This window comes from Diceros bicornis, chromosome 5 (assembly GCF_020826845.1).
Source record: "Diceros bicornis minor isolate mBicDic1 chromosome 5, mDicBic1.mat.cur, whole genome shotgun sequence".
Lineage (NCBI taxonomy): Eukaryota > Metazoa > Chordata > Mammalia > Perissodactyla > Rhinocerotidae > Diceros > Diceros bicornis.
In genome coordinates, this window is record NC_080744.1 from 68,304,639 (window position 1) to 68,331,914 (window position 27,276).

The following is a 27,276-nucleotide window of genomic DNA, read 5'->3' on the forward strand; positions in this document are numbered from 1 at the left end:
CCTTTGGGGAAGTAATCCTTCCAGACTGATTATTTCTGGGCAGAGCCCAGCCAAGGCTCTACTGATACTAGCATGCACAGCTCCTGAAATGATACAGTTGGCTGCTGAGAGCACAGACTAGAGCATTCAGAAGATCATCAGAGACTAAATGTCTAGGCAGCCTACAACATGCTTCTTGGCAAGAGGAACACAATGTTCCTATTGCAGAATTGACCTAATTTCAGGAAAGAGCTTATTGATGTAGGCATGCTTAAATCTGCAGCCAGCAGGATCATAACTGGGTGGGGGCGATGGGGGTTTCTTCCTTTTTCCATTTTACAGAGTCTGCTTGAGCAGCTCTCTAAGAGCCCAACACTGAGGCTAGTTCCACTGGTATGCTGAATTTGTGTAATCAGGCTCTGCTTAACCACAACTTCTGCCCGGATTTGTTCCCAGAATTAATCAACACAAAAGAAGAACCGCATGTCAGACAAGATCTGATCTGGACAGGATACTAGTACTACTGGAGTGGAATAATGAAGTCCTTTCATCCAATAAGAGAAGTCCTAGAAAGGTGGAAAGCAGTGTGGGGAGCAGATTGAGGCCACGGGAAATGGGACACATTTCCTGAACACAGAGCAGAAACTAATTGGTTAGTTTTAGACACCATCATCCACTCCCACAGCTGCCAAAGAGCTCTAGTTCACAAATCTGAATGGATCTTGCCTGCTCAAAGCTCTTCATTGGCTCCCTTTCACCCATGGCATAAAATCTAAAAGCTCTGCATAACACACAGACCCTTCACAATGAGGCCCATCTCTCTCTCCAGCCTCCTCTCCCATAGCTCTCTAATCCTGCTTTACACTTGAGCCATGCTGAACCTACCTCAGGTCCCAGAGCAAGTTCTCCCCTGCTCTGGAGGAGTGCAGCTACACACCCTCCCACCTCTGAGAGAAACTTCCCCCATCCTCATCTGCAGAGCACCTTTCTGTCCCTCCTCTGAGCCTCAGCCCAGCTCTGACCTCCTCTGTGAAACCTTACTCTGCTCTTCTCGCCCCGACGCTCTAGGCATCTTTCTGCACTAAAGCAATCATCTCACCATCTTGACATACTCTATATGCTGGTGGGTTTATTTTCTCACTGGATCGTGAGCTCCTCAAGGGCAGAGATCAAGTCCTGTCCATTTCCATAACCCACTCTACATAACAGGGGCCTAGCACAAGGCTTATCTTCTGGAAGGTGCTCAAACATTTGTTGAAGTAGTGAATGAACTCCATTTGCATTTTATTTCTGGCAGTGTCTAAACCAAAGAAAATCACACTTGTCTTCTCAGAAGAGGGAACATATTCAAATACCAAGAACTGCAGTTCCTGGTAAGACCTTTTAGAAAATGACGTTACCAACAGCAGCAACTGGAAAGTCAGCAGAATGCTTAAGTGCTAAAAACACAGTGAAATGGGCCAAGACTTGAACAGTCATGGTTTAGGTAGCCTGGGGGGAAGGTGGGGGAGATTCATGACTATCTAAAGTTTAAGAATCACAAACAACTTCTATCTTAAGAATTACATATATTTACACTGTGGATCTGGGATACACTTTTCATAGGAGTTACTGCTCAAATCCAACCACCACCCAATCTGGGAACATCCCCCAACTGTTTGAGCCAGCATTTCAGGTAGGAGATAATCTGTTTCCAGCTGGAGTGGCTTTGGAAAGTCCACTCTAAAACAAAGTCACCTGTTGTCACTGCCCTCCTCCCCAGCCTTCCTTCTGGGACCAAGCACCGTCCTGTGACTCCCAAAGGAGGCTGCCCTCTTTAGTTCTCCATGAGGCTACTAGGGTGGTCTGGGGTATGGGGAAGGCTCTTCAGCCTAGGGGTAGACAGGTGCTCCAACTCATACTGTCCGTTCTCAGAGGACTTGTGTGTGAGTTTCTCCTTCAAGCCCTCCTTCTGGCTCCTCTTGTGCTCAATAATCTGCTGGAGCTGTTGCCCAGCATATTCTGGCTTGGTGGTCAGTGGGCCAGATGGCACAGCTACTCCAAGAACATCTGACACCATGTATGGGCGCAGCCAGCCCACCAGAGGAGTGCTTCCAGGGCTATAGTGGGTCTGCTTGTGGTAGAAGAGAAGTCCGTCTACCTACAAGAGGGGAAACCAGGGATCAAAATGACTTCTGGGGCCACATGTTCCCAGGAGAGCCTATACACACAGGGGCAGCTCTTGTGGTCCAACTCCTTTTTCTGGGTCACTGCCAGAGGAAAAAGAGTCCCCATTTCTCACACATGCAATATCTCTAAATGAAGAAATGGCCTAGAAAAACTTAACTTTAGAAAGTAAAAACATAAATAGCACTTTCCTGTTTATAGGGTGCTTTCCTGCCCAGGGTTTCACCCTCTTACCCACCATGAGGCATTTGAAAGATGGGCTGCTCAGGCTCATGGAGTTCTGGGGGCCTCCCAAAAAACACAGTGAGTGTGAAGCAGAAATTCAACTCGAACCCAGGTTTTCTGTCCCCAAATCCCGTGCACTTTCCACCACCCAGATGTGTCTGTAGTGGGGCATGTGCTCCACACAGGGAACAAAGCAGGGAAACTGGACAGGCTCCTCCGAGATGCTGAACTGCTGAGCACAGGGGCAACAGGCTGTCAAGAAGCCTTGCTTCCCACACCATTGGTGGCTGCCTAAACCTCCCCCTAAATTGTTTGTGAGCTATGTTCTGGGAAGCTCAGTTTTTCTCAACGGGAAGACCTCCTACAGTCCCACATTTTCTTTTCCATGATTCAGTGACTCATCTCTAAAAAGCATTTATTGTCACTGGGGCATAAGGTTTATAAATAAAGATGGTGTTCTTACCACTTTCTTAATTGACTCCCAGAAATGAAGACAACTCAGCCTTTGCCATTTTCTCATTTGGGAAGCTGTGATCCTTTTAGCAAAATTATATCCAGTTCAAGCAAATACTTGCGGGTGACTAGGCAGAATTTTAAAGGGTATAATGGGCAAGGGAAAGTTTGCTTGTTGAGCTTGGAGAGGGTAACTGCAGAATCTGAGGATGACAAAAGACTGCCCAGGGCTGAGGAGCTTCAGGGGACATGAGACTTTCAGCGTTAAGACCGGAAAAGTCCAGGACAAACTGGGATGAGTTGGTCACCCTATTCCCATGCCACTGCTTAGCAAGCACTGCCATCCCCAGGGACCATTTCCTCTTTGGAGAAAGGATCAGGAATTCACACTCTTGTGGTCTGTCAGTCACAGAAGCCCTTTTACTTTACAACCAGCCGTGGCATTCAAACAAGGGGCCTGGTTCTCAGGTTTGTAGCAAAAAGAGGCACACAAGAAGGACCTAGGAATGGAAACCTCGCCCCTCTCTGGACCTCAGTTTCTCCATCTGTAAAATGAGAGAATTAGATGAGCTTTCCTTTCAGGGCCCTTCCAGCTCCGGCATTCTGACTTATCTATTAGGGTGGAGCTGAGGTTCTGAAGTGCAGCCAGCATATCCTTTCCCAGGAATCAGCTTTCAGCCCTTTTCTGATACTTTGATGTGGCAAAGTCAGAAGATCTCTTAAGATTCCGTGTAACCAAGTTTCCCTGTGTCCGACAAGCACATCACAGCAATAAAGACAATGATTTTGTTACCTCAAAAGGGAAATCCATAGACAGCACCTTACACAGGCTCTCAGGGGTACAAGGGAAATTCTTTAGCCCTACAAATTTAAACTAAAATATAAATTAGAACAAAGAATTAGTACATGTTACAAATAATATTGGTTCCAGCGATTAAAAAGCTATATCAAAGAAGAAAAGTTTTCAGTCTCATCCTTACCCACCCTCTCCCCTCCACCTACCCTCTGAATTACAGGTCAGTGGTTCTCAACCTCGCTTTATACACAAGAACCATCTGGGAGACTCTTAAAAATTACTGATGCCCAGGCCTCACCCTGAGATTATGACTGAACTGGTCTGGGGTGGGGCCCAGGCATTTTTTTAAGCTCTCCAATTGATTTTAACATGCAGTCAGGACTGACAACCACTGTCCTGTGCTAGGTTTAGGGACTGTATGTTACTCTCCCAGCCCTGTGACAGTTGCCGCTAATGAAGGGCTAGTGAAGCCCCTTTCATACCAGCAAGGATTTTTAGACTGAAGCAGTATAACACAGTGATTAGAACTATAAACTCTGAAGTGAGATTGCCTGGGTTTGAATCTCAGGTCTGACAATCATTTAATCTCCATATGCCTCCGTGTTCCCATCTGTAAAATGGGGTAATAAAAGCACCGACTTCAGGGGCCAGCCTGGTGGCGTAATGGTTAAGTTCGTGTGCTCCACGTCGGTGGCCTGGGGTTCAGAGGTTCGGATTCTGGGCACGGACCTACACACCGCTCATCAAACCATGCTGTGGCAGCATCCCATATACAAAATAGAGGAAGATGGGCACAGATGTTAGCTCAGGGCTAATCTTCCTCAGCAAAAAGAGGAATATTGGCAATGGATGTTAGCTCAGGGCCAATCTTCCTCACCAAAAAAAAAAAAAAAGTATCGACTTCATAGGGTTGTTGTGCAGATTCAATGAGATAATACAATTAGAACAGCATGTCAGAGAGAGCAGCCCCCATGGTCCCCCTCTTCAATGCATGTTCTTCCAGGACTCTATTGATAACATCACTGGAAGTAGAGACCCCATTTATTGTCCTGTAGCTGGTTATCCAACTGCCTTTAAAAAATTTGTAAGCAATCCAAGCAAATGCCAATCTGCAGGGCTTAGCTAATAAAATGCCCTGAAAATAGCTGTCACACATTTAAATCACTGAGGGGATAGCCAAGACACTTGGGCTATCACCCTGGACTGTGAGATCTGGGGAAGGCAGTCCCCTCTCTGAGCCTACATTCTCATCTATAAAATGAGAGGACTGAGTAGATGAGGACACTCTCAGCTCAGATAAAAGAGCAGAGGTTCTCAAAGTGTGGTCCACAGACCAGCAGTATCAGCATTACTGGGGAACTTGTTAGAAATACAAACTTGCAGGCTTCACCCTAGACCTACTGAATCAGAAACTCTGGGGATGAGGCCCAGGAGGCTATGTTTTACCAAGCTTCCAGGTGCTGCTGATGCATGCTACAGTTTGAGAACCACTACATTAGAATTCTAAATAGCGTTATTAATAAAAGCAGTTATCAGCATTTTATATCTACCACTATTTACTGAGTGCCTACCATAAGTATTCTGCTAGGAAGACTTGCATATTTATATCATTTGGTTCTTAGAACAATCCTGTAAAGTAGGTGTTATTAACCCTACTATACAGATGAAGAAGCTAAAGCTAGGTAAGGTTATTAACTTAACCTACTAATTGTTAAAGCCAAAACTGGAATTCAGATCTAGATGACTGTTAGGCTCATACTCTTCCCATTATACCATGTTGCCTCAAAAAAAAGAAAATTTCATTCATAATGATTATATTTAGATAACGGACCAATCCAAACCAATCCCCACAAAGAACTCTGCAATCCTAACACCAGGCCTTACGGGATTGAGCTTGGTTTTCTCTCCCAGTCCTTCTTCTTCTGGTAACTTTGAATGCATCCAGTAGAATCGGAAATCAGTCTGTCACAGAGAAGGGGAAAAGAAAGATGAATACTGCTCGTCTCAAACTATAATATGAACAAAAACACCCCATTCTAAATAGCCACCTGATTTATGAAGACCTAAGCCCTTCTATCATTACGTTCTTTTCCCTGAAAACACTGCCATAAAGTCAGGAAGATGTTTATAAAATCTTTGAAGATATTTTTCTTGAAATCCAATAGGATTATTAATAGCAGTAGAGCCAACATTTATCACTGAAGGCCTACTATGTGTCAGGCTCCATGCTAAGGACTTTACACATATAACCTTATTAATCCTCAACCACCCTCTGAGAGTTATAGTATCATTGTCTCCTTTTACAAGTGAAGACTCCGAGGCTCAGAGAAATTATGTCACTTGCCCAGGTGCACAAGAAAAATACTGTGGGACCCAAGACTCTCCAACTCCAAAGCATGTTATGTTAACCTTTGTTTTATTTTAATCCCGAGGATTAGAAACTACTATATAGTTGTAACTTCTCATAAACTTCTTTATTCTCTGAATTACTGATATGTACCCTTCTGTAGTTATTTAGGGCCTTTTCTTTGTTTTAAATTATTTTACTTTTAGAAATTAAAGGAAAAAAACAGGGCCGGCCCCATGGTGTAGCCGTTAAGTGCACGCGCTTCGCTGCTGGTGGCCCAGGTTCTGATCCCGGACGCGCACTGATGCACCACTTGTCAGGCCATCCTGTGGCGGCATCCCATATAAAGTGGAGGAAGATGGACACAGATGTTAGCTCAGAGCCGGTCTTCCTCAGCAAAAAAAGGAGGATTGGCATGGATGTTAGCTCAGGGCTGATCTTCCTCACAAAAACAAACAAACAAAAAAAAAACAGTTTTTTCTTTATATTATAAAAATATCAGAGGTTTTAGTTACCAAATTTATAGGTTTGTGAATGCATATTATGAAACATCCTTCAACAGAATTAAAGGAAAATATGTTCTGGATTGAGTTTATGAGTTCTGAGTTTTAGGCTAGACCCTGCACTTGAGCAAGGTACTTAACATCTGTGGCTCTCAGCTTCCATACCTATATGATGAGGAATAATAATAGTACTTACCTTATAGAATTGTTGTAAGGGATTCAATGAGATAATGCTAACAACGTGCTTAGCAATGCAAGTCTTGGCTATTATTGTTTGAATGAGGTGCATGTTAGAATTCTGAAGTACCACTACCTAGCATGATTTGGAAACCTAGCTTGGAGTAATGGTTTTGGAAAGAAGCAGCCTATGGTGATAACCTGTGATTCTCACATGTGGGCCTGCATGAGGATCCTGTGGAGGCTTGTTAAAACATAAGGACCACCCCCACAGTTTCTAATTCAGGAGGTCTGAGAATTTGCATTTCTAACAACTTTCTGAGGCCACACTTAGAGAACCATTGTGATAAACTAATTGACAGGAAGCACAAAAAAAAACACCACTATAAACCTGGGACAATGATGGGGGAGCATTGGGAACAGAGACAGAGCCTGTGGGGCTGACCTAGCCTCTCTCTGATGACTGCTACTGTCACTCGTGTAAGAATCGCCAATCTGAGAAAAACGTTGGGGGAAGGTGAAAATTGAGTGGAGAATATTGGGGCCTCCCCTCTCTTGGAAAATCTCCTTCCAGAGCTGGCCCCTCAGAGATTTGAGGCTTTAGCGTCACACCAAGGAGGCACTGCCATTTTCAGGGTCAGGATGTGGTTGGTGAAGGAGTGGAGGTGGCAGGAGTCTATTTGATGGTGCCTGACATTCCACCTTCTCTCCCTTGTGCCGCCTGCACAAGGTGGTATCCCCTTCGCCCACACTCTTCCCTGCCAGCAATCCTCCCCCACTCTGGAGAGGGGAGGGGGCGGTTTTAGCTCCTACAGAATCCCAGGCTACCCCTCTGCTCTGTTTCTCTCTTTCCTCCCCTCAAGAACTGCTATACTTCTCTTAGTTCCTCCTACTTCTTTTTTAAAAATGAAGCTAATTTAAACACTCAAAGATGCAAGGAACATTAGATAATGTTCTTGATACACCACATCCTGTATACACCAAGAAGTTGGTCACGTACCAAACCCACATGCTGAGCCACTTTCCCGGGAGGAGAGGAAGAAACAGGAGAAGACATGAGAGAAGTATCAGTCCTTACCTGGCAGTCATAAAAAGGGTGTCCCCGCCAGCACATCACGTCCAGAACGTAGTATGTCTGGTTCACCTCACTGTAAATGCAGTCCAGAATTGTGTAGTCTGGGATAGAAGCAGGAAGTCAGCACAGGGTTCCCCTTCCACTCAGGTCTCCCTCCACCACAATCTAGTGAGCCCCATCTTAGGGGCTTGGGAACTGAGTCCAACAATCCTCGGGGCTTGCAGTGAGCAGCAGCACCAAGGACTAAGGATTCATCAGGAAGAAAGTTCTCCACGGCCCTTTATGGCCACCTGGTGCAGCTTAACAGTGACTTGAGGTAGGACAGCACAAGAGGGATCAAGACAACCCTTAAGCCAAGCAGGAATTCTGAACTTTTAGATAAATTGGGACATTTACTCACCTTAGAGAAGCTGAAGTTTGAAAGCAAGTAATCTTCCATTTTAGTTTACAACTACTTTTTGAGTTCCTATTATAGGTACTATGTTCTGTAGGAAATATTAACTATAAGTAGTCCTTGCCTTTAAGGAAGTTACAATCCAGTTAAGGAGATATGTTACAGAGGAAAGAACCAAGAGCTGAATTGTACAGCACAAACTAAGAGCAATAGGAGTTCCAGAAAAAGGAGACTGGAGCAGCAGGAAATGCTTCACGGAAGAAATGGGATATGAACAGAGTCTTCTGGGATCAGAGGACTAAAACAACAGGGCAGAGGGGAGGGGGAAAGGCATTTTGGGCTGGAGTACTGAAGTGGCATGAGCAAAGGCCCAGAGGTAGAATGAACTGGGCCCATGTGGGGAGCAAGGAAGCAAGCCAACTGAACAGAGCTAAGCGGGAGTATGGAGAGTAGGGGAAAGAATGAGGATGGGTGGGCCAGAGCCGGCACGTGATGGGCTCTAAACTCAAAAGAGGAGGAGTCTGGGCTCAGTACCAAGGACACACAGAACCACCAAGGGAGCCTGAGCACGCAGGGAAGACTGCAGGGTTCAGGCCCAGCTCTGCCACTTCCTCGCTGACTGACCGTGGGCAAGTTATTTAACCTCCATGATCTCAGTCTCCTCAGCGGGGTCCAGGTGAGAGGGAGAAGCTAAGGTCAGGACAACGATAAAGGAGAAAAGGGAATTTGGCAGGGAAGCCCCTGCAACAGCTTACTGTACGTTACACTCGGGATTCTGAGAGAGCTTTCCTCAAAAAGCTACACTTGTCACTTTGTAATAGAAGTCCATGGGAAAGGTGTGTTGACCTTAATTCAGGGATTTATTACCCAGCAGGCCTCACAGGGCTGCATCTATTCTGCAACTGAGGAGGCCTGACCTTGAAGGAGAGGGCCTGAGTCCCGTGGGTAGGATGGTGTCTATGTGCAGTTTCAAAGGTATGCTTTCAAAGTGGGTCTTTAAAAGAACTAAATCAAGCCACTTACATTGTCTTTTACTGATTATAAAACTTAACAATGGACAATTTTTTGTAGGTACCTTTTGCTGTTGTTGAGTTTCGCCTATTGCCTCCTGGCAGAAGGGAAGAAAACCTGTTGACACAATAACCACTCTTGGTGTAGGCGCTGGTAGAACCCTGTGTGGAAAGAAAGTTACCATTTTCATAGACATCAAGGTCTCCTCACCTTCTGCTTCCACATTCAGCAGAGGTGTCATCAGCCCAAAGATGGCTCTCAACAAATCCCTTCTGCGGGAAAGTGTTTTAACCCCCAGGCCAGGCACAGCTGCTGTGGCAGATAAGGAATATGGAGCACAAAGAATGCCTCCTGCTACGACCAGGCATGCTGGTGTAGGGAGCAGGAGGCTGCTACTCACCCTGGAGGCTACGATAAGGGCTCTTTTTCCAACAGGGCACACGACCACAATCCATTCCTGCCCCAAATCTGAAGGGACGTCAATTAACCACTCAGAGAGCATTAACTGGGAAACAAAAAACGGTGTTAAAAATCAAGAGCAATGTGCTGCTCCAATGTTTACAGTGACAAAGAATTCACGTCCTATGTATATCATGAAAATAACATGTAAAAGAATGAGGGCAGACAAGGCTGACAGTGGGACCCCACCCCACTTGCTCTTAGCAGTCAACTCGTCTCCCACTCAACTGATGGGATGGAGGCCACTGACTGTGAGCTTCACCTTCTCTCCTCATTACCTGCATCCATTCTTACCACTTCACCGCCTTTATGTGGGTGACAGGACCTTTCCTTACTTTGTCCACCCACTTAGCATGATCATAACTATTGTGTTCCAGGGCTATACCTCAGAGATGAATAAGGTCCCTGACCTTGAGATGCTCTTAGACTAGATCATCACTGCCCAAACTGGTGCCTGTACTGTACTAAAGCATGTTAGGAACGCTGCCTCCAAAAAAAAAGGGCTGTGGTGAAATGAATTTGAAAAGATTAAGTCTTCCGCTCATCACTCACAGTCCCTCCCATCTATACTAAGACTTTGGCCCATCAGTTAATCCCTCCCACTGAATCTTTCATCTCTCCTTCCCCTTAGCCCACAAAACACTCAACCCCTAATCTTCAAAAACAAAACAAAAATAAAAACCTTTTATCACTCTGCACTTCTTTTAAGCTATTCCATTTTCTCCTTTTTTTAAAACTATTTCATATTTCCTGATGCTAACTTCCCGCCCACTCTGACACCCGCAGTTCAGATTTGCAACCCCACCGCCCTGTTAAAGGCCATCAATGACCTCCTCGCTACCAAGTCTCGCTCTTCCCTCACCTCCCCCTTGTTCTCCCCATTCCACTCCTTGTGTGACACTGCCAGTCACATCCTCCCCCTCCTTGACACATGTTCCCTTGGCCCTGTGATACGGTGCTATTCTGTTTTTTCCTCCAAACACTCCTCCAAATCATGTCGATAATCTTCAGGGAGCTGTTTTAGGTTCCCTTTTTCTTTTCCTTTAAATGCTGTCCCCTTGGGGGTAGATTTCATCTACTTCTGTACCTTCACTTGTCACTCTTAAGAGGATGCCTCCCAATTCTCCTTTCTTTTTCATCTCCAGAGCTCTTTCCTTTCCTCCAGACCTACATTTCCAGCTGTCCACTCAGTGTCTCTTTCTCTGCTTCTCCCCTCTGTACCTTAAACTCAGCATATCCAAAAGGGAATTCACTGCCTTCTGTTGCCCAAGCACTTCCCTGGAACACCCACCCTTCTCTTCTGCATTCTGCAGCCCTATTAATGGCACCACCATTCCCTCTGTTAATGAATCTTTTTTTTTTTTTTTTTTCCCCCAAAGCCCCAGTAGATAGTTGTATGTCATAGTTGCACAGCCTTCCAGTTGCTGTATGTGGGACGCGGCCTCATTGTGGCCGGAGAAGCGGTGCGTCGGCGCCCACCCGGGATCCGAACCCAGGCCGCCAGCAGTGGAGCGCACGCACTTAACCGCTAAGCCACGGGGCCGGCCCCTGTTAATGAATCTTAAACCCAAGGCATAATCAACCCTCCCTTAAAGAATAATAGTAATACAGACCAAAAGCACAAGTGACAAAACAAAACATAGATAAATTAGACTATATCAAAATTTAAAATTTTGAGTTGCCAATGATACCATAAAGAAAGTGAAAAGACAACCCACAGAATGGGGAGAAAATGTTTGCAAATCATGTATCTGATAAGGGAATTATATCTAAAATATATATATAAAGAACTCCTATAACTCAAAAATAAAAGACAACCCAATTAAAAAATATGCAAAGGATTTGAATAGACATTTCTCTAAAGAAGATACAGAAATAGCTAATAAGCACATGAAAAGAGGCTCAAAATAATTAATCATTAGGGAAATGCAAATCAAAACCATGAGACACCACTTCACACCCACCAGGATGGCAATGACAGACAACAAGTATTGGCAAAGATGTGGAGAAACTGGAACCCTCATACGTTGCTGGTGGGAACACAAAATGGCATAGTCGCTTTGGAAAACAGTCTGGCCTCAGAAGATTAAACACAGATTTACCATATGACCTAGTAATTCCACTCCCAGGTATACAGCCAAGAGAAATGAAAATATATGTCCACAAAAACTTGTAAATGAATGTTCAAAGCAGCATTCTTCGTAATAGCCAAAAAGTGGAAACAACTCAAATGGCCATCAACTGATGAATGGATAAACATAATGTGGTGTTTCTATACAAGAGAATATTATTTGGCGATAAAAAGGAATGAAATTCTAACATGCGCTGCCAACACAGATGAACCTTGAAAACCTTATGCTACGTGTGTGGTGATGGGTTGTAATTAGTATTTGGGTGGTGAACATGATGTAATCTATGCAGAAATAGAAGTATAATGATGTACACCTGAAATTTATACAATGTTATAAACCAATGTTACTGCAATAAACAAAAAAGAAAAAAAAAAAGAAAAAGAAAACCTTATGCTAAGTGAAAGAAGCTGGACACAAAAGGACACCCTTGTATGATTCCATTTATATGAAATCATATAGGCAAATCCATAGAGATAGAAAGTAGATTAGTGACTGCTAGAGGCTGGGGGAAAGGAGGAATGGGAGTGACTGCTAATGGGTATGAGGTTTCTTTTAATTCTTTTTTTTTTTTAATTATTTTATTGAGGTCACATTGGTTTATAACGTTGTATAAATTTCAGGCATACATTATTATATTTCAGCTTCTGTATAGAGTGCATCATGTTCACCACCAAAAGTCTAGTTTCATGAGGTTTCTTCTTGTGGTGATAAAAATGTTCTGGAATTAGATAGTGGTGATGGTTGCACAGCCTAGTGAATATACTAAAAAAAAAACTGACTTGTACACTGTAATAATTGTATGGTATGTGAATTATATCTCAATATGGCTGTTTAAAAAAAACGCAGCTAATACTTGTGGGGCATTTATAATGGGCTCTGTGCTAGATTATTTAAGGCACCAACATAATCCTTCTAACAATCCTATGAGATAGGTACTATTACTATCTCCCATTTTACAGATAAGAAACCAGAGATTTAGAGTAGTTCAGTAACTTTCTGTCAACAAAGAGCCTGGCTTTGAGGTCAGGCCTGCGTGACCTCAGAGCTTAAACCCTTAACCACCTCTCATACTGCCTCTTCTATTGAATCCACTGCTAAATTCTGTCCATTCTACCTGTCGACATTTCTCACACTCATGACCTCTTTTCCTTCCCACCTTCACTGTTCTCGGCACCCATCACCAGATCATTTTAGCAGACCTAAGCTGCCTCCAGTCTCTCTCTTCTAGGCCCTTCTACAGACTGATGTGGGTGTCAGCATACGAAGTCCCAACTCTGTCCCTGCCTCAAAAATTCTCAAGGGTTCCCCACAATCTAAATCTTAGTCCAAACCTCTGCACATATTTCTGCTGTACTCCTTCCCCCAAACGTATGCTGCCCCATCCTCATTGGCCTGCACACTGCTCCTGAACACATCATATACTCCTCTCCCACCTCTGGGCTCTTGCTTAGCCTGTTCCTGCTGCCTGGAATGCCCTGGAATACTCTGCACCTCTGCAAGTCAATGTCCTACCCGTGCTTCAAAGCTGCCTCCTCTTTCATTAACCCCTTCCTGATTTCGCAACCCTGCTTCCTTCCCTGTTGGAAGTTAATCTCACTTTCTTATAGCAAAAGCCATAATCTACACTTATTCCACGAGTGCAGGTGCTATTTCTGGCCTATGTCTATCTTCGCCACGGCACAGCCTAGCTTAACACAGAGCAGGGCCTTCAACAATACTTGCTGAACAGAACTGAACTGAACTTTGTCATAGAAGATGTTATCTGTGCTGTATTTGGAGCAGAAAAAGAGGATGGGAGTGTGTGCACCCAGGAACCATATTCTAAAGATGGGAGAGGATTCTGAGGTGACAAGACATTTGGGTTACAAAGAGAGGTATACAATAGCAGGGTAGACCCCTACCCCCACCTGGACTCCCATACGCTGCTTTCTGGAATACCTGGACTGCCTAGAGTACTGGACAGTCTCCATGCCTGCTTCCCCTATAGTGCTATAGGCCACAGTGGTTTCCTCTCTGGAACAACAGGGCACTTAGTCAAGTCTGTCATAGTGATCTGTTGTTTCATGGCCTCAGCCTCATACAGGCCAACTGGCTGGCCTGGGGTGGCTGGGTGAGCTCCTCACATTCAAGGGCAGCTGTACTTCCCACCTTCCACTATCTGAATGTGAAGATCCAAGACTGACATCTTAGTCCACCACTTAGGAAAGAGTACCAACCTAGAAGGTGGGGTAGGGGCAGTGCTGGGCTGGGCAGACCCGATCCAGAACAGCTGTGCAATGACTACCTAAGTAATGATAAGTGGATGGAATCTGTTAGTATATCAATAGCGCAGGGGCCTTCTGCAGCAGGCTGGCAGCCTCTAGTAACAGCATGAGGTAATGGTTCCCAAACCCACTACCCACAGATTCCATCAGTGATCCCCAGTCAGCACACGGCACTGTAAGCTATCTCTTCTCTTCACCCCATAAACTTTATGCACATCAGCGTTGTCTTTGCAGTTCCCATTCCTTTTCCTCCCTCATCCTCCTCTCTTTATGACAACGTTTATTTCAGTGGGCCCTGACTACACAGTAAATGCAGTGGGACTAGCTGGGCCTAATCTTCTCTGGACTACTCACTTGATTAGCATAGCGTTTTGGCAACTTCTTGCCAGTGTCAATGTCCATTTCTTCATCATCTTTCTTTTCTTCTTCTTCCTCACTCTCCATCCCTGTCCAGTCATCTTCAGCCAGTCTTCTGGCATGATTCACATAATCCAGCCGCTTGCTGGAGAAAGAAATGGCATATGGACAGATCTTTATGTCTTATAGGAAGACACCCTACAATGTGACAGTTTTAATTCAAAGGCTCCAAATTCTGGAGCAACCTGGGGATTCTCCAATCTCCAAGCAGTAAGAGATGATAGAATTTCCTTTGTAAGGCTCAACTAGTGACCACTTCCTCACAGAACCTCAGTAGGAAAAACTCCCTCTGAACACACTCAGCCTTCCTCTGAGTTTCCTAAGAATAGACAAAGTAAAATATTTAAAGGAATTTTCAAGGTTCGATAGTGGCTGAGGCACTCCCACCCACCCCACCCCATCTCTCATCTCCACCCTAGGTGAGAGCTGACACTTCCCTGCGTGGCAGACATCTAGTCCAAAGGCTAGAAGAGAGCGAATACTGAAATGCAGTGAGAAGTTTAAAACAAGGACAGCTTCTGGGGCTTTCCACTTTACACAGCTTTCTGAGGAGCAGCCAGGCCTTTCTCCAGTTCCTGTCTAACTTTCAAAAAAGGCCACTTAGAAAAAACTAAGGAGGGCTGGCCCTGTGGCATAGCAGTTAAGTGCGCGCACTCCGCTGCTGGCGGCCCGGGTTCAGATTCTGGGCGCGCACCGATGCACCGCTTGTCAGACCATGCTGTGGCGGCGTCCCACATAAAGTGGAGGGAGATTGGGCACGGATGTTAGCTCACGGCCAGTCTTCCTCAGCAAAAAGAGGAGGATTGGCATGGATGTTAGCTCAGGGCTGATCTTCCTCCCAAAAAAAAAAAAAAAAGAAAAAACTAAGGAAATCTGAGTAGAATGGACTTTAGTTAATAATAATGTATCAGTATTGGTTCATTAGTTGTGACAAGTGTACTATAATGTAAGATGTTAGCAATACAGGAAATTGGGTGCAGGGTATATGGGAACTCTTTGTACTACACAACTTTTCTGTAAACTAAAATTATGCAAAAATAAAATGTTTATTGAAGAAAAAAAGGCCACTTAGTTTATGATTTAATATCTTTTACTTATTTGTTTCTCCTTATGGTTATCTTGCTCTTTTAAAAAAACTATAGGGGCCAGCCCAGTGGTGTAATAGTTAAGTTCACGTGCTCTGCTTTGGCAGCCCAGGGTTCGCAGGTTTGGATCCCAGGCACGGACATATGCACCGCTTGTCAAGCCATGCTGTGGCAGCGTCCCATATACAAATTAGAGGAAGATGGGGAGAGATGCTAACTCAGGGCCAATCTTCCTCAGCAAAAAAATAAAATAAAATAAACTATATATTCTAGAAAGTTTGGGAAATTGAGAAGAAAAAGAATCTTTTGTAACCTGATTGTTCCAAAGTGATTTGTAGATACCATGTAACCTCCTACACTTGGTTTCCTCAATGCTAAGGCAAAAGATCAACCACTGAGGCAATGAGACCAACTCAGTCGATTTCTTCTCAAACACACACGTGTTCACGTACACTGACACGCAGGTGCACACCAGAGTGTATGAAGCACAGGGGTCTTTTTTTTTTTTTTGTGAGGAAGATCAGCCCTGAGCTAATATCTATGCCAATCCTCCTCTTTTTGTTGAGCAAGATCAGCCCTGAGCTAACATCTATTGCCAACCCTCCTCCTTGTTTTCCCTTTTTTCTCCCCAAAGCCCCAGTAGATAGTTGTATGTCGTAGTTGCACATCCTGCTAGTTGCTGTATGTGGGACGCCACCTCAGCATGGCCGGACAAGTGGTGTGCCGGTGCGCGCCCGGGATCTGAACCTGGGCTGCCAGTAGCGGAGCACGCGCACTGGACCGCTAAGCCACGGGGTCGGCCCCAGGGGTCTTTTATTTCAAGAATAAGGGAGAGGGCCAGCCCCGTGGCTTAGCAGTTAAGTGCGGGCGCTCCACTGCTGGCGACCCAGGTTTGGATCCCGGGCACACACCAACGCACCACTTCTCCGGCCATGCTGAAGCTGTGTCCCACATACAGCAACTAGAGGGATGTGCAGCTATGATATACAACTATCTACTGGGGTTTTGGGGGGGAAAAAAAAAAGAATAAGGGAGAGCTGGTGTACTTGTAAATGTGCGAAAGGATGCATGTCCACAGTTACTTCCCAGGCACTACCTGTAATCACAAGAGAAGGAAACTACGCAGATGCTCATCAGTAGGGGATTGGTTAGATTACATTATTAACTATCCAGTCAATGGAATACCTATCACCATAAAAAAGGAATGAGGTAGCACTTAATGAACTGATATAGAATCTCTTCAGAAACACACTATTAAGGGCCAGCCCAGCAGTGTAGTGGTTGAGTTCGCACGCTCTGCTTTGGCAGCCCAGGGTTCGTGGGTTTGGATCCCAGGCGCAGACCTATGTACCACTTATCAAGCCGTGCTGTGACAGCATTCCACATATAAAGTAGAGGAAGATGGGCACGGATGTTGGCCCAGGGCCAATCTTCCTCAGCAAAAAGAGGAGGAATGGCAGCGGATGTTAGCTCAGGGCTAGTCTTCCTCACCAAAAAAAAAAAAAAAAAACACTATTAAATAAATGTACAGAACAGTGCTTTGTATGCTACTACTTCTGTTAAAGAAAAAAAAGATTATGTACACATATCACCACACACTTGCTCATATCTGCAATGACTATCTTTGGAAGGATACAAAAGAAACTAATAATACCAGAGAGAAACTAGATGACTTGGGAGGGAGACTTTTCACCATATTCTCTTATATATTTTGAATTTTGAACCGTATGAATGTATTACCTATTCCAAATTAATTAATTACCATTTTTTAAAACCCGGGAGTAGGCGGGGGGAGTGACCTGAGCAACCCAGAGGCCACAGGGAACCACCTCTGCTAAAGACACCCAGTGACGCAGCACAGGGCAAAATGCAGATGGGATGGAAACTGCGGATGTTGGATGTTAACAGTTCCTCCTAATCCTAAATGCCTTACTTTATTACCCAGAGAGGCCTGAGTAGCACTGAGAATAAAAGGACAGGGCCTGCCTACAGAGCAGCCCCACCTCAAACACTCCTATCCTGCTCTCTTTCCCTGTTTGCTCATCTTGGCATTGAGAATGAAGTGTATGGAAGACATTTCCTCAGGTTCCCTGTGGAATTATTTGTCTTGAACTCCCAAGGGCTCCACAGAAACACTTGGGCTGAAGGCGGACAGGAAGACCACACCACTGCCAGGATTCAGAGTGCAGGAGAAGCCACAAAGGGAACGTGGGGAGTGGAAGTCTGGGTGTGGCTTTCACGAGTCCCTAAACTGCATAGCTCAGTACTGCTGCCGGGGGAAAAAAGAAAAAGTTAAACAAAGAATCGAGCTTTTGCTTTCCAACTTCAGTCTCTCCCTACTTCCTCATCTTTTCCTAAGTTCTGGGTGTGAAGCATGTCTACCTCTGCCAGGATTTACCCCTCCCAACATCGAGGGCAAGAAGATCAACCCACAAAAGGTCTACTTTGAAGGGGGTTCCGTAGAGACAAGCCCAGAGCCTCCTGAAAGGTTCACAGCTCCCGCCTGGAGACAGAGGCCAAGGAGTTAAAGCACCCCTCACCACTTCTGCAGTTCCAATAACCGGCGGCGGCGCTCACTCTGCTCCAGGGAACTGTACTTGGACTTGTACTGGGACAGGCGGGGGTGTGGGGCAGCTGTGCTGTTCAGATCTTGAGACACAGAAAAGCTACTAGCCAGGGCTTGACTCAGCTCTTCCATCTTCCCTACAAAAGAAAACATAAGAGAATGGTTCATTCATTCATATCACCTCCTGTGTACAGGCAGTTATGATGTAACATGATGAGTACATTCCTAAAAAACCTCACTTAATCCAAAGTCACAACTGTTTCCATGGGATAAAAAGAACTTAAAGGGTAAAAGAGTTACATATGAGTAATAATGTTATTTCCTGCAGATAGTTCAATAATGATCATTCTGATAGCTCTCAGTGTATAGATATAAACTTAAACATCAATCACGAAGCAAACTCATCTCGTGACTGAATCTAACTTTTAGTCTTTGTCATCCATCACCAGGGCCATGTCATTATTTTTTTTTTTTAATAATTTTTATTTATTTATTTTTCCCCCAAAGCCCCAGTAGATAGTTGTATGTCATATTTGCACATCCCTCCAGCCGCTGTATGTGGGACGCGGCCCCAGCATGGCCGGAGAAGCAGTGCATCGGTGCGCACCCGGAATCTGAAGCCCGGCCGCCGGCAGCGGAGCGCGCGCACTTAACCACCAAGCCATGGGGCCGGCCCATGGGCCATGTCATTAATTCCTTCTTAACATCATCGACATCCAGTGATGTGATCAAGTATCTAATTTTTCCCTGAATAGTTCTAAATAGCCATTACTCAATAACTAATACAACTTTCTGATGCGAGTTTTATCTAGTTGGTTGTTTAATTCTCTAATAAATGCCAACTCATATTAAGAAAATTCAGCTCCAGGAGAAACACTGGTTCTGGGGCCCCTGGAGGAAGACAAGAGGAGCCAAAAACCACACCTGGCAGTTACCTTCTCGTTTTATAGTTTGTTTACTTTGTTTGTTTTGGGTGGGCAGAAGGAAGGTTTCAGGGCTACCTATGTAGGGCTCACTTGGAAAAGAGCTAGAATGTGGAAGGCTGCCTCCAAGTTAACACCAGCTGCTCCAAGAGTGTGAAGAACTGACGTGTGGTACATTAGGGAGACGGGGAGTAGATGTCATATTGGAGACAGACTTTAGCTGGACCCTAAAGAATGGGAGTAGAGAGAAAGAGGTGAATTCACACTTTACTCACCGTCCTATGAATGAAGGTATGAGGTGGCACAGGAGCTTATTCAAGGGTTAAAGGTGTGCCTCAGACTGTAAGAAAACAGGAACACTTGAGAGAAATCTGACTCACACAGCTGGGCTGGCCCAACCCTTCAGTTCTAGTGTAAACCAGAAGTTCACCACCAGTGCTCAAACTCCACCCTAGGCCAGGTCCCAGTGCTCTTGAGTACCACAACCAACAAGTTCATTTCAGAGCCTCCACAGTTAAAAATACAACTCTATGGGCCTCTACTGGGCAAGGAGTTACTTTCCATTTTACACTTCAAGTCAGATTTTTTTCTTAATTTGCAGCATTCAATTTTTTTTTAATTTAAAAGGAACTGTTGTTTTTAATTGTATTTTTTTAATGATTTATCTTCCTATATATCTATTTTTGTGAGGAACATTTGCCCTGAGCTAACATCCATTGCCAATCTTCCTCTTTTTTGCATGAGGAAGATTAGCCCTGAGCTAGCATCTGTGCCAATCTTCCTCTATTTCGAATGTAAGTCGGTGACTCAGCATGGCTGACAAGTGGTGTAGGTCCGCACCCAGGATCCGAACCTGCGAACCCAAGCCACGGAAGTGGAGAGCACTGAACTCAACCACTATGCCATGGGGTCAGCCCCAAAACAAAATGTTTTTTAAATTGTGGTTAAAGGGCCAGCCCCTTGGCTTAGCGGTTAAGTGCACGCGCGCCGCTGCTGGCGGCCCCGGTTCAGATCCCAGGCATGCACCAACGCACCACTTCTCCGGCCTTGCTGAGGCCATGTTCCACATACAGCAACTAGAAGGAAGTGCATCTATGACATACAATTATCTACTGGGGCTTTGGGGGAAAAAAATAAATAAATAAAATTTTAAAAAATATATTAAAAAAATTGTGGTTAAAAACTCACAACAACAGGGCCGGCCCCGTGGCTTAGCGGTTAAGTGCGCGCGCTCTGCTGCTGGCGGCCCGGGGTTCGGATCCCGGGCGAGCACCGACGCACCGCTTCTCCGGCCATGCTGAGGCCGCGTCCCACATACAGCAACTAGAATGGATGTGCAGCTACGACATACAACTATCTACCGGGGCTTTGGGGGAAAAATAAATAAATAAAAAATCTTTAAAAAAAAAAAAAAACCTCACAACATAAAATTTACTACCTTAACCTTTTTTTTTTTTTTTTAATTTTTTCTTATGAGGAAGACCAGCCCTGAGCTAACATCGGATGCCAATCCTCCTCTTTTTTGCTGAGGAAGACTGGCCCTAGGCTAACATTGGTGCCCATCTTCCTCCACTTTATACGGGACTCCGCCACAGCATGGCTTAACAAGCGGTGTGTCAGTGCGCGCCCAGGATCCGGGCCAGGGAACCGCGGGCCTCTGCAGCAGAGCGTGGGCACTTAACTGCTTGCACCACCGGGCTGGCCCCTACCTTAACCATTTTTAAGTGTACAGTAGTAAGTACATTCACACTGTTGTGCAACCAATTTCCAGGACTCTTTTCATCTCACAAAACTGAACCTCTATACCCATTAAACATGAAAGTAACATTTTTATTTTCTTAAGATTAACATATTATCAGTGTGAATTTGAAGTGTATCTTAACATATTTGTAGAGCAACCAGGGTGGCCATTCGTGCTTGGGGCTGGGTGATGGGTACTTAGAATCCATGATGGTATGCTATTTTCTGTACTTTTGTTTAAGTTTGAACACTTCCATAATCAAAATTTTTTACAAACTCTTTCTGGGGCCAGCCGGTGGCATAGTGCTTAAGTTCCCGTGCTCTGCTTCGGTGGCTCAGGGTTCCCAGGTTCAGATCCCAGGCACAGACCTATGCACTTCTTATCAAGCCATGCTGTAGCAGCCCCCTACATACAAAATAGAGCAAGATTAGCACAGATGTTAGCTCAGGGCCAATCTTCCTCAAAAAAATAATAATAATTAATTATGTCGTCTTCTTACCTAAGTAATGACCAAATCTAAAATACATTAGGCCTTATCATGCTTTATCTAGGTGTGGGCTCCCGCTCCGCCAAGAACCACAAAATCCTTAAAACTGACACCTTGGATAAAGGGGCGCTCCTTGTACCTTCCTTTATGGCTGGCTCCTGTTCTTTCAACCCATTCCTCGGATGGTGCTGTCTCCCAGGGTTCTGGCCTCAGCCTCGGTCGTTTTATCCTCCACGTGTATCCACCCCTCTACCAACTCCCAAATTTCCGACACGCCCAGGCCCGTCCCCCGCGCTCCAGGCCCTTGCGTGCCCCTGCCTCCTCCTCTGGAGCCCCTGCCTCGCATCACTCAGCCCGGGATCGAGGCCTCCTCGGCGTCTCCCAGGGGCTTCAGCCCCGGGGACTGTACCTGGTCCACTCGGCCGTCCTCCCCGCCACAGCCCCAGCCTCTGCCTTTCTCTAGGGATGGGGTCATCCAGGCCTTGCAAGATTCGCCCCTCCCCCACAGAAAGTCCCTGAGGGGTCGTGGCCCGACCGCCTGGAACAGAAGAGCGGAAGCGCGCCCAAGGGAAGGCCTCGGCCTGGCTCTGCCCCTTCAGGTGACGCCTTGCGAGGCTGGGAGTGCGGAGCCGGCCACAGGGAGTCACAGCCCGGAGCTGGCGGGCCCCAGGCTCGAACCCAGGACTCACCGGGCCGGGGCCACAGTTCCACACGCCGCCGCCGTCGCCGCCGCCGGGGGCCGACCAATCAGCTGCCTGCGAGAGCTGGGCCCGCCCCCGGGGCCGCGAGCTTCCGGCCCCTCCCGCGGTTGCGGACGCCGCGAGTCCTTCCGCCGGTCGGTCCCCGGCCGGCGGTTACTTCCGCCCTCAACGGCCGGGGCTTTTCCGTTGGCCCGCGGGGTCCTCCTCTGCTCTTGCGGTGCACCGCCCAGGACCCCTCCTGCGAGGGGATTGGCCCGCCGAGGCCTCGCTCCTGGGAACAAGCTCCGCGGGGCTTCTTTCGCCAATAGCAGGAACCCCGATCTCGGGGCGAGCTTTCCAGGCCTTCAGTCCCGGGTCCTGCCGCCTCCGCCACAGCCGCCCAGCCCGTGGGGCTGCACCAACAGCACGCCCCCTGTCCTGTGCCCGGGCTTTGGTGCGGGCAGTGCCAGCTGTGTGAATGACTCCCCCTGAAACCGAGGACAAGGAGTTAAAATTTCCCTGGATTGGGATAAAGCTGTATCCACAAGGTTAACGTGGAAAACAAAATAACCAAAGTCTCAGCTTGCCTTGCAGAACAGTGGGAGGACCGCTGATAAGAGAGGAACTTGCTGACAGCCTCTCCCTCCTGACTAAGCATCACGCGAGAGCATTGAGAAACTAAAATGACCGATTGGTAAGCTTCACACTCGTAAGAAATATGAGACAGTCGCCCCTGCTCAGAGGACTCTTAGAACTTCAGCCCCCGAGGCCACATGCTCCCGTCCCTGTCTTATTCTCACAGTGTGCTTTAGGGAAACGCTTAGAACTGCATGTAGACAAACTAATCTGTAATCCGTAGAAAGAAGAACTGGTTAGCAGAAAATTTATGTCCTCTGCCCAAACTGTTCCTTCTGTCCCAGATAAAGAAGTAACTGAAGTTTTCTTAGATTCCTCAGGAATGTCGCCTTCAGCAGATCTGCTATGGAGAGGTGCCTGACAGTCTGTAGTCATCCATCACCGGATACTCCTGAGCCCCCTGCCCAACCCCATTTGCCTTATGTAAGTCATTTCCAAATCAGTTCCCTTGAAGATGGGTTTTTTAGGATGATAGTCCACCATCTTCCGATTTGCTAGTTTATCGCTTATTAAAGTTCTTTCTCTACCACTGCGTGCCTGGCCTTTTATCTTACGGTGAGCAGATGGAGCCCTTGCTCAGTATCACCTGCACCCTGTCCCTTACACCACCAAGGCTCAGACAATTAGATGTTCCCTCCTGTTGGCCCTTACAACACCAGGTTTATACCTAGATTACAGCCAGTTTGCTCAGTTTGGGAGTTTCTCTTTCCCACTTGGCTGTGGGCTTAGCGATGGCAGGGACCTGGCTTGATTCCTGCTTAAGTAGTCAGCGTCCAGCACAAGACACTCAGTAGACTCTGGGGGAGGAAATGATTGAATTGGTGCAAGGGGTGGCGCGAAGTGGCCAAGATTTGGGAGACCTAATCAAACTAGAGTGCAGCCTCTGTGGGGCAAAATAAAAATATGAATAGCCGTACATTGAGCCAGACACTGTGTTTCACATACATTATCTCATTTAATCTTCAAATAACACAAGAAAGTAAAGAGGCTCAGAGAGAAGGTCAGAGAGGTTGAGTAACTTAGCCAAAGTCACACAGGTTTTGAGCCAAACATTTGCATTTGCCAAGTGTTTGACTTAGAGAAGTAAGTTGGATATTACTATACTACAGAAACAAAATATACAAAGTTGGCACATTTTGAGTCTAAGGAATGCCAAGATGTGGGCTTGTGGCATATTTTTTATACATGACATCATCCACTTGGACTAAAAAGAACAGATCAGACTGACATAAAGGGTAAAGCATGGTTGGGGACCTGGAAGACCAGTTTTTTTGGACCTCAGAATTTATGTAGGTGAGCTCTGTCTTTCAATGGTCAGGCTGAGCAAATCTGTGCACTAGGTTATTTATTTGGTGCATCCACAAATAAAAGCTCATGTTTGCCTGATTTATGAGACTGACAAAGAAAAGTCCAGGGCTTGACTTCACTAGGGAACTTCGACACCAGGATGTTAAGCATTTTGTGTCCCAGAACCACTATTTTGTATCTACGACCACGGAGGTCACATCTAGTGGTCAGAACTGCACAGAAAAGAACAAAGGCCCTACACACTGGAGGAATATAGACTGAGACTAACATAGAGGTCCCCAAATTCATGCAGAGGTAACTTTTGGAAAGCCCCTAAGGATGGGGGCTGGTTGCCAGAGGAACCAACCATGGGATGAGAGGGGTTGTAACTTTCAGTCCTACTCCCCAACCTCCTGGGAGGGGAGAGGGGCTGGAAGCTGAGTTAATCACCAAATGCCAATGATTTAATCAATCATACCTACATAATGAAAATCCTAAATGACTGGGTCTGGAGAGCTGCTGGTTGCTGAAAACATGGAGGTGCTGGGAGGATGGCATGCTTGCAGAGGGCATAGAAGCTCTGCGCCCCTCCCCCTATACGTTGCCCTATGCATCTCTTCTATCTGGCTGTTCCCGCGTTACATCCTTTTATAATAAACTGATAATCTAATAAGTAAACTGTTTTCCTGAGTTCTGTGAATGGCTCTAGCAAATTAATTAGGAGGGGGTCGTGGGAACCTCTGATTTATAACTAGTCCATCAGAAGCACAGGTGACAACATGGACTTCACTTGGCATCTGAAATTGGAGGATGGGAGAGGCAGTCTTGTGGGACTGAGCCCTTAACCTGTGGGATCTGACACTATATCCAGGTAGATAATGTCAGGACTGAATTGAATTGCAGGTCACCCAGCTTTGAAGTGTAGGACATTCAGCTTTGTCACAGAATTGCTTGATGTGTGAACCGCCCCCCACCCACACACATTTGGTGACCAGAGGTGTCAGAAGTAAAGTATTCTATGGGTAGTGTTGTGGTAGATAGAGAAGAAAAACAGAAGAGTTTTCCTTTACATACCTACAGTAGTCAAAATCAGAGACAGAAAGTAGAAGGGTAGTTGCCAGGTGCTGGGCGGAGGTGAAACAGGGGTTATTGTTAAATGGGTAGAGTTTCAGTTGGGGATGATGAAGAAGTTCTGGAGATGGATGGTGGTGCTGGTTGCACAACAATATGAATGTACTTAATGCCATTGAACGGTGCACTGAAAAATGATTAAAATGGTAAATTTTATGTTGCGTACGTTTTATGTCAATAAAAAAAGAACTGGGAAGTGCATGAAGTATATTTTTCTTCGATTACAATAAAAATAATCAATACTACCTTGAGGGGTCGGCCCAGTGGCACAGGGGTTAAGTGCGCGTGATCCGCTTCTGCAGCCCGAGGTTTGCAGGTTCGGATCCTGGGCGCCCACTGACGCAAACGCTTGTCAAGCCATGCTGTGGTGGCATCCCATAAAAAGTAGAGGAAGATGGGCACGGATGTTAGCCCAGAGCCAATCTTCCTCAGCAAAAAGAGGAGGACTGGCATTGGATGTTAGCTCAGGACTAGTCTTCCTCACACACACACAAAAAATACTACCTTGAAAGTCCCTTCCTGTTCGATTTATGCTTATTCACTTTCCCATTTTCATGAAAATAGCCTGGCTAATTGTCTTCAAGAAGTTCCTTGGAGATACCTTAACTTTAAGATAACTTCTATAGTTATCTCCTATAGAATGTATCCTTCATCTCAAGCAGAAGTTACTAGGTGTTGTTATGGGGAAATGTGTTAACCTACCTGCTATGACTTCAGAGCCTTCATTCTGTCAATTCTGTAATTTCACTGGTGTAGAACATCTTCGACTCACTTTTCAGTTCAAAGGCATCAAGGGGATTTGCCTCTTTCAGACCTCACTGTGTGACTCTAAAAGATTAACATCCTTAAAGCTTTTCCTTGGGCAGTTGCCTTTTAAAATAAACAAGTAGAAAGAAAAACAAGATGATTTAAAGAAAATTATTTGGAAAATAATAGTTGTGAGAGTTTAGCCAACTGCAGAGTTAGGGGGTACGGTCCACACAAGACTGTCCTCATTTCTGCAACACTTGCAGGTTCAGGGCGTTCCCCAAACCACCCTCAGCTTTGATAATTCACTAGAAAGACTCACAGAACTCACTGAAAGCTGTTATACGCATGGTTATGGGAAAGGGAAAAGATACAGATTTAAGTCATCCAAGGGAAGCAGCACAAAGGGCTAGTTCAGGAAGGAATGAACATAGAGCTTCCATTGTCCTCCCCCCACGGAGTCAGGACAGCTTTGCTCACCCAGCTGCAATGTGTGACAATATGTGTCGAGTATTGCCAGCCAAAGAAGAAGCTCATTGGGCCTTGGTGTCCAGAGTCTTTATTGGGGCTCCAGCATGCAGAAATGGTTAACTGCCCACATGGCTAATTTCAGTTTCCAGCCCCTCCAGAAGTCCAGCTGTATGACCCAAAGCTCCCACCCTACATCACATTGTTGGTGTGGCTCAGAGCCCCCATCCTATGTCACATTGCTGCTATCTGACTGGTCCAAGGACCCCAGGCAAAGACACTCCTATCAGGCATGACATTCCAAGTGCTTAGACATTACTCCCAGAAGCAAGGGCAATGACATCTTTTTGGGCAAGGTTAAATTCTTTACTACACAACAATACAAGTGGGAAGTGTCTATGGCAAATATTGTGATATGGTTCAGAATGACCAGACCTTGGGAAACACAGTGTGAGGCCTGGCTGGGCTGGCTGAGCTGAACCTTCTAGAAGTTCTGGGTGTGAGAATGAGGGGGAACCCAGAGATGATCCATCATAGACAACCGGGCACTGCAGTCTCTGTCCTCTCAGAACAGGGACCGTGCCTTCTCTGTACTCATCTCTCCAGTGCTGGACTAAGGCGAGGCAAGTGAGGGACCTAGGGTGCAAAATCTAAAAAGGTGCTCACTTTCAGAGTTGACCAAGTGCCCTAGGTGCCTCCCTTGCCTTGCCCTGATCTCAGCCTTACTGGTCACAATCAAAGGAGGCTGGATTTGAAGCAGTTATTAAGCACCTACTGTATACAAGGCCTCATCCTGGGGGCCATGATGGGGACACAGCTAGATTCCCATCTTGCCTAAGCCACCCTCCTGGGTGGTCATACTCACCCCAGGCACCTTGAGAATAATATTAAAATGATGTGCAAATTAATTGCTGCTGCTGAAGAATGAGACAAATGCAGCCCAGCCCAGCGTAGAGCCAGCCAGCCTACCCCTGGGCTTAAGACCGAGCCCAGTCAAGGTCAGCAAAGCCGCTAATCCAACACACATTTGATCACAAAATCATCAGGGAGCCCAGCAAAGAGGAAGTGCCCGGCCGACCTGCAGACTTGGGAGCTAAGTTTTAGCCCTGAGTTTTGGGTTTGGTTTA

General features: G+C 45.9%; 1 protein-coding gene across 4 annotated transcripts in view; it reads right to left on the reverse strand.

The window, feature by feature from the left end:
- Positions 1–1,527: 1,527 nt before the first annotated feature.
- The window catches only part of SNUPN (snurportin 1), a 32,125-nt gene continuing 6,376 nt past the window's right edge, over positions 1,528–27,276 (reverse strand). Inside the window, exons 1-10 of one of the 4 annotated variants that reach the window (XM_058542119.1) lie at positions 21,890–21,947; positions 19,248–19,312; positions 18,024–18,186; positions 14,336–14,483; positions 9,527–9,631; positions 9,191–9,287; positions 7,725–7,822; positions 5,504–5,581; positions 3,617–3,697; positions 1,528–2,119 (exon numbers count right to left, since the gene is read on the reverse strand). In XM_058542119.1, coding sequence (XP_058398102.1) covers positions 1,796–2,119; positions 3,617–3,697; positions 5,504–5,581; positions 7,725–7,822; positions 9,191–9,287; positions 9,527–9,631; positions 14,336–14,483; positions 18,024–18,181 — 1,089 coding nt within the window. In that variant the 5' untranslated portion in view covers positions 18,182–18,186; positions 19,248–19,312; positions 21,890–21,947 and the 3' untranslated portion in view covers positions 1,528–1,795. Of the gene's footprint in view, positions 2,120–3,616; positions 3,698–5,503; positions 5,582–7,724; positions 7,823–9,190; positions 9,288–9,526; positions 9,632–14,335; positions 14,484–18,023; positions 18,187–19,247; positions 19,313–21,339; positions 21,419–21,609; positions 21,846–21,889; positions 21,948–27,276 lie in introns of those variants that run through there. The other 3 variants (XM_058542118.1, XM_058542120.1, XM_058542122.1) reach the window with 3 other exon arrangements.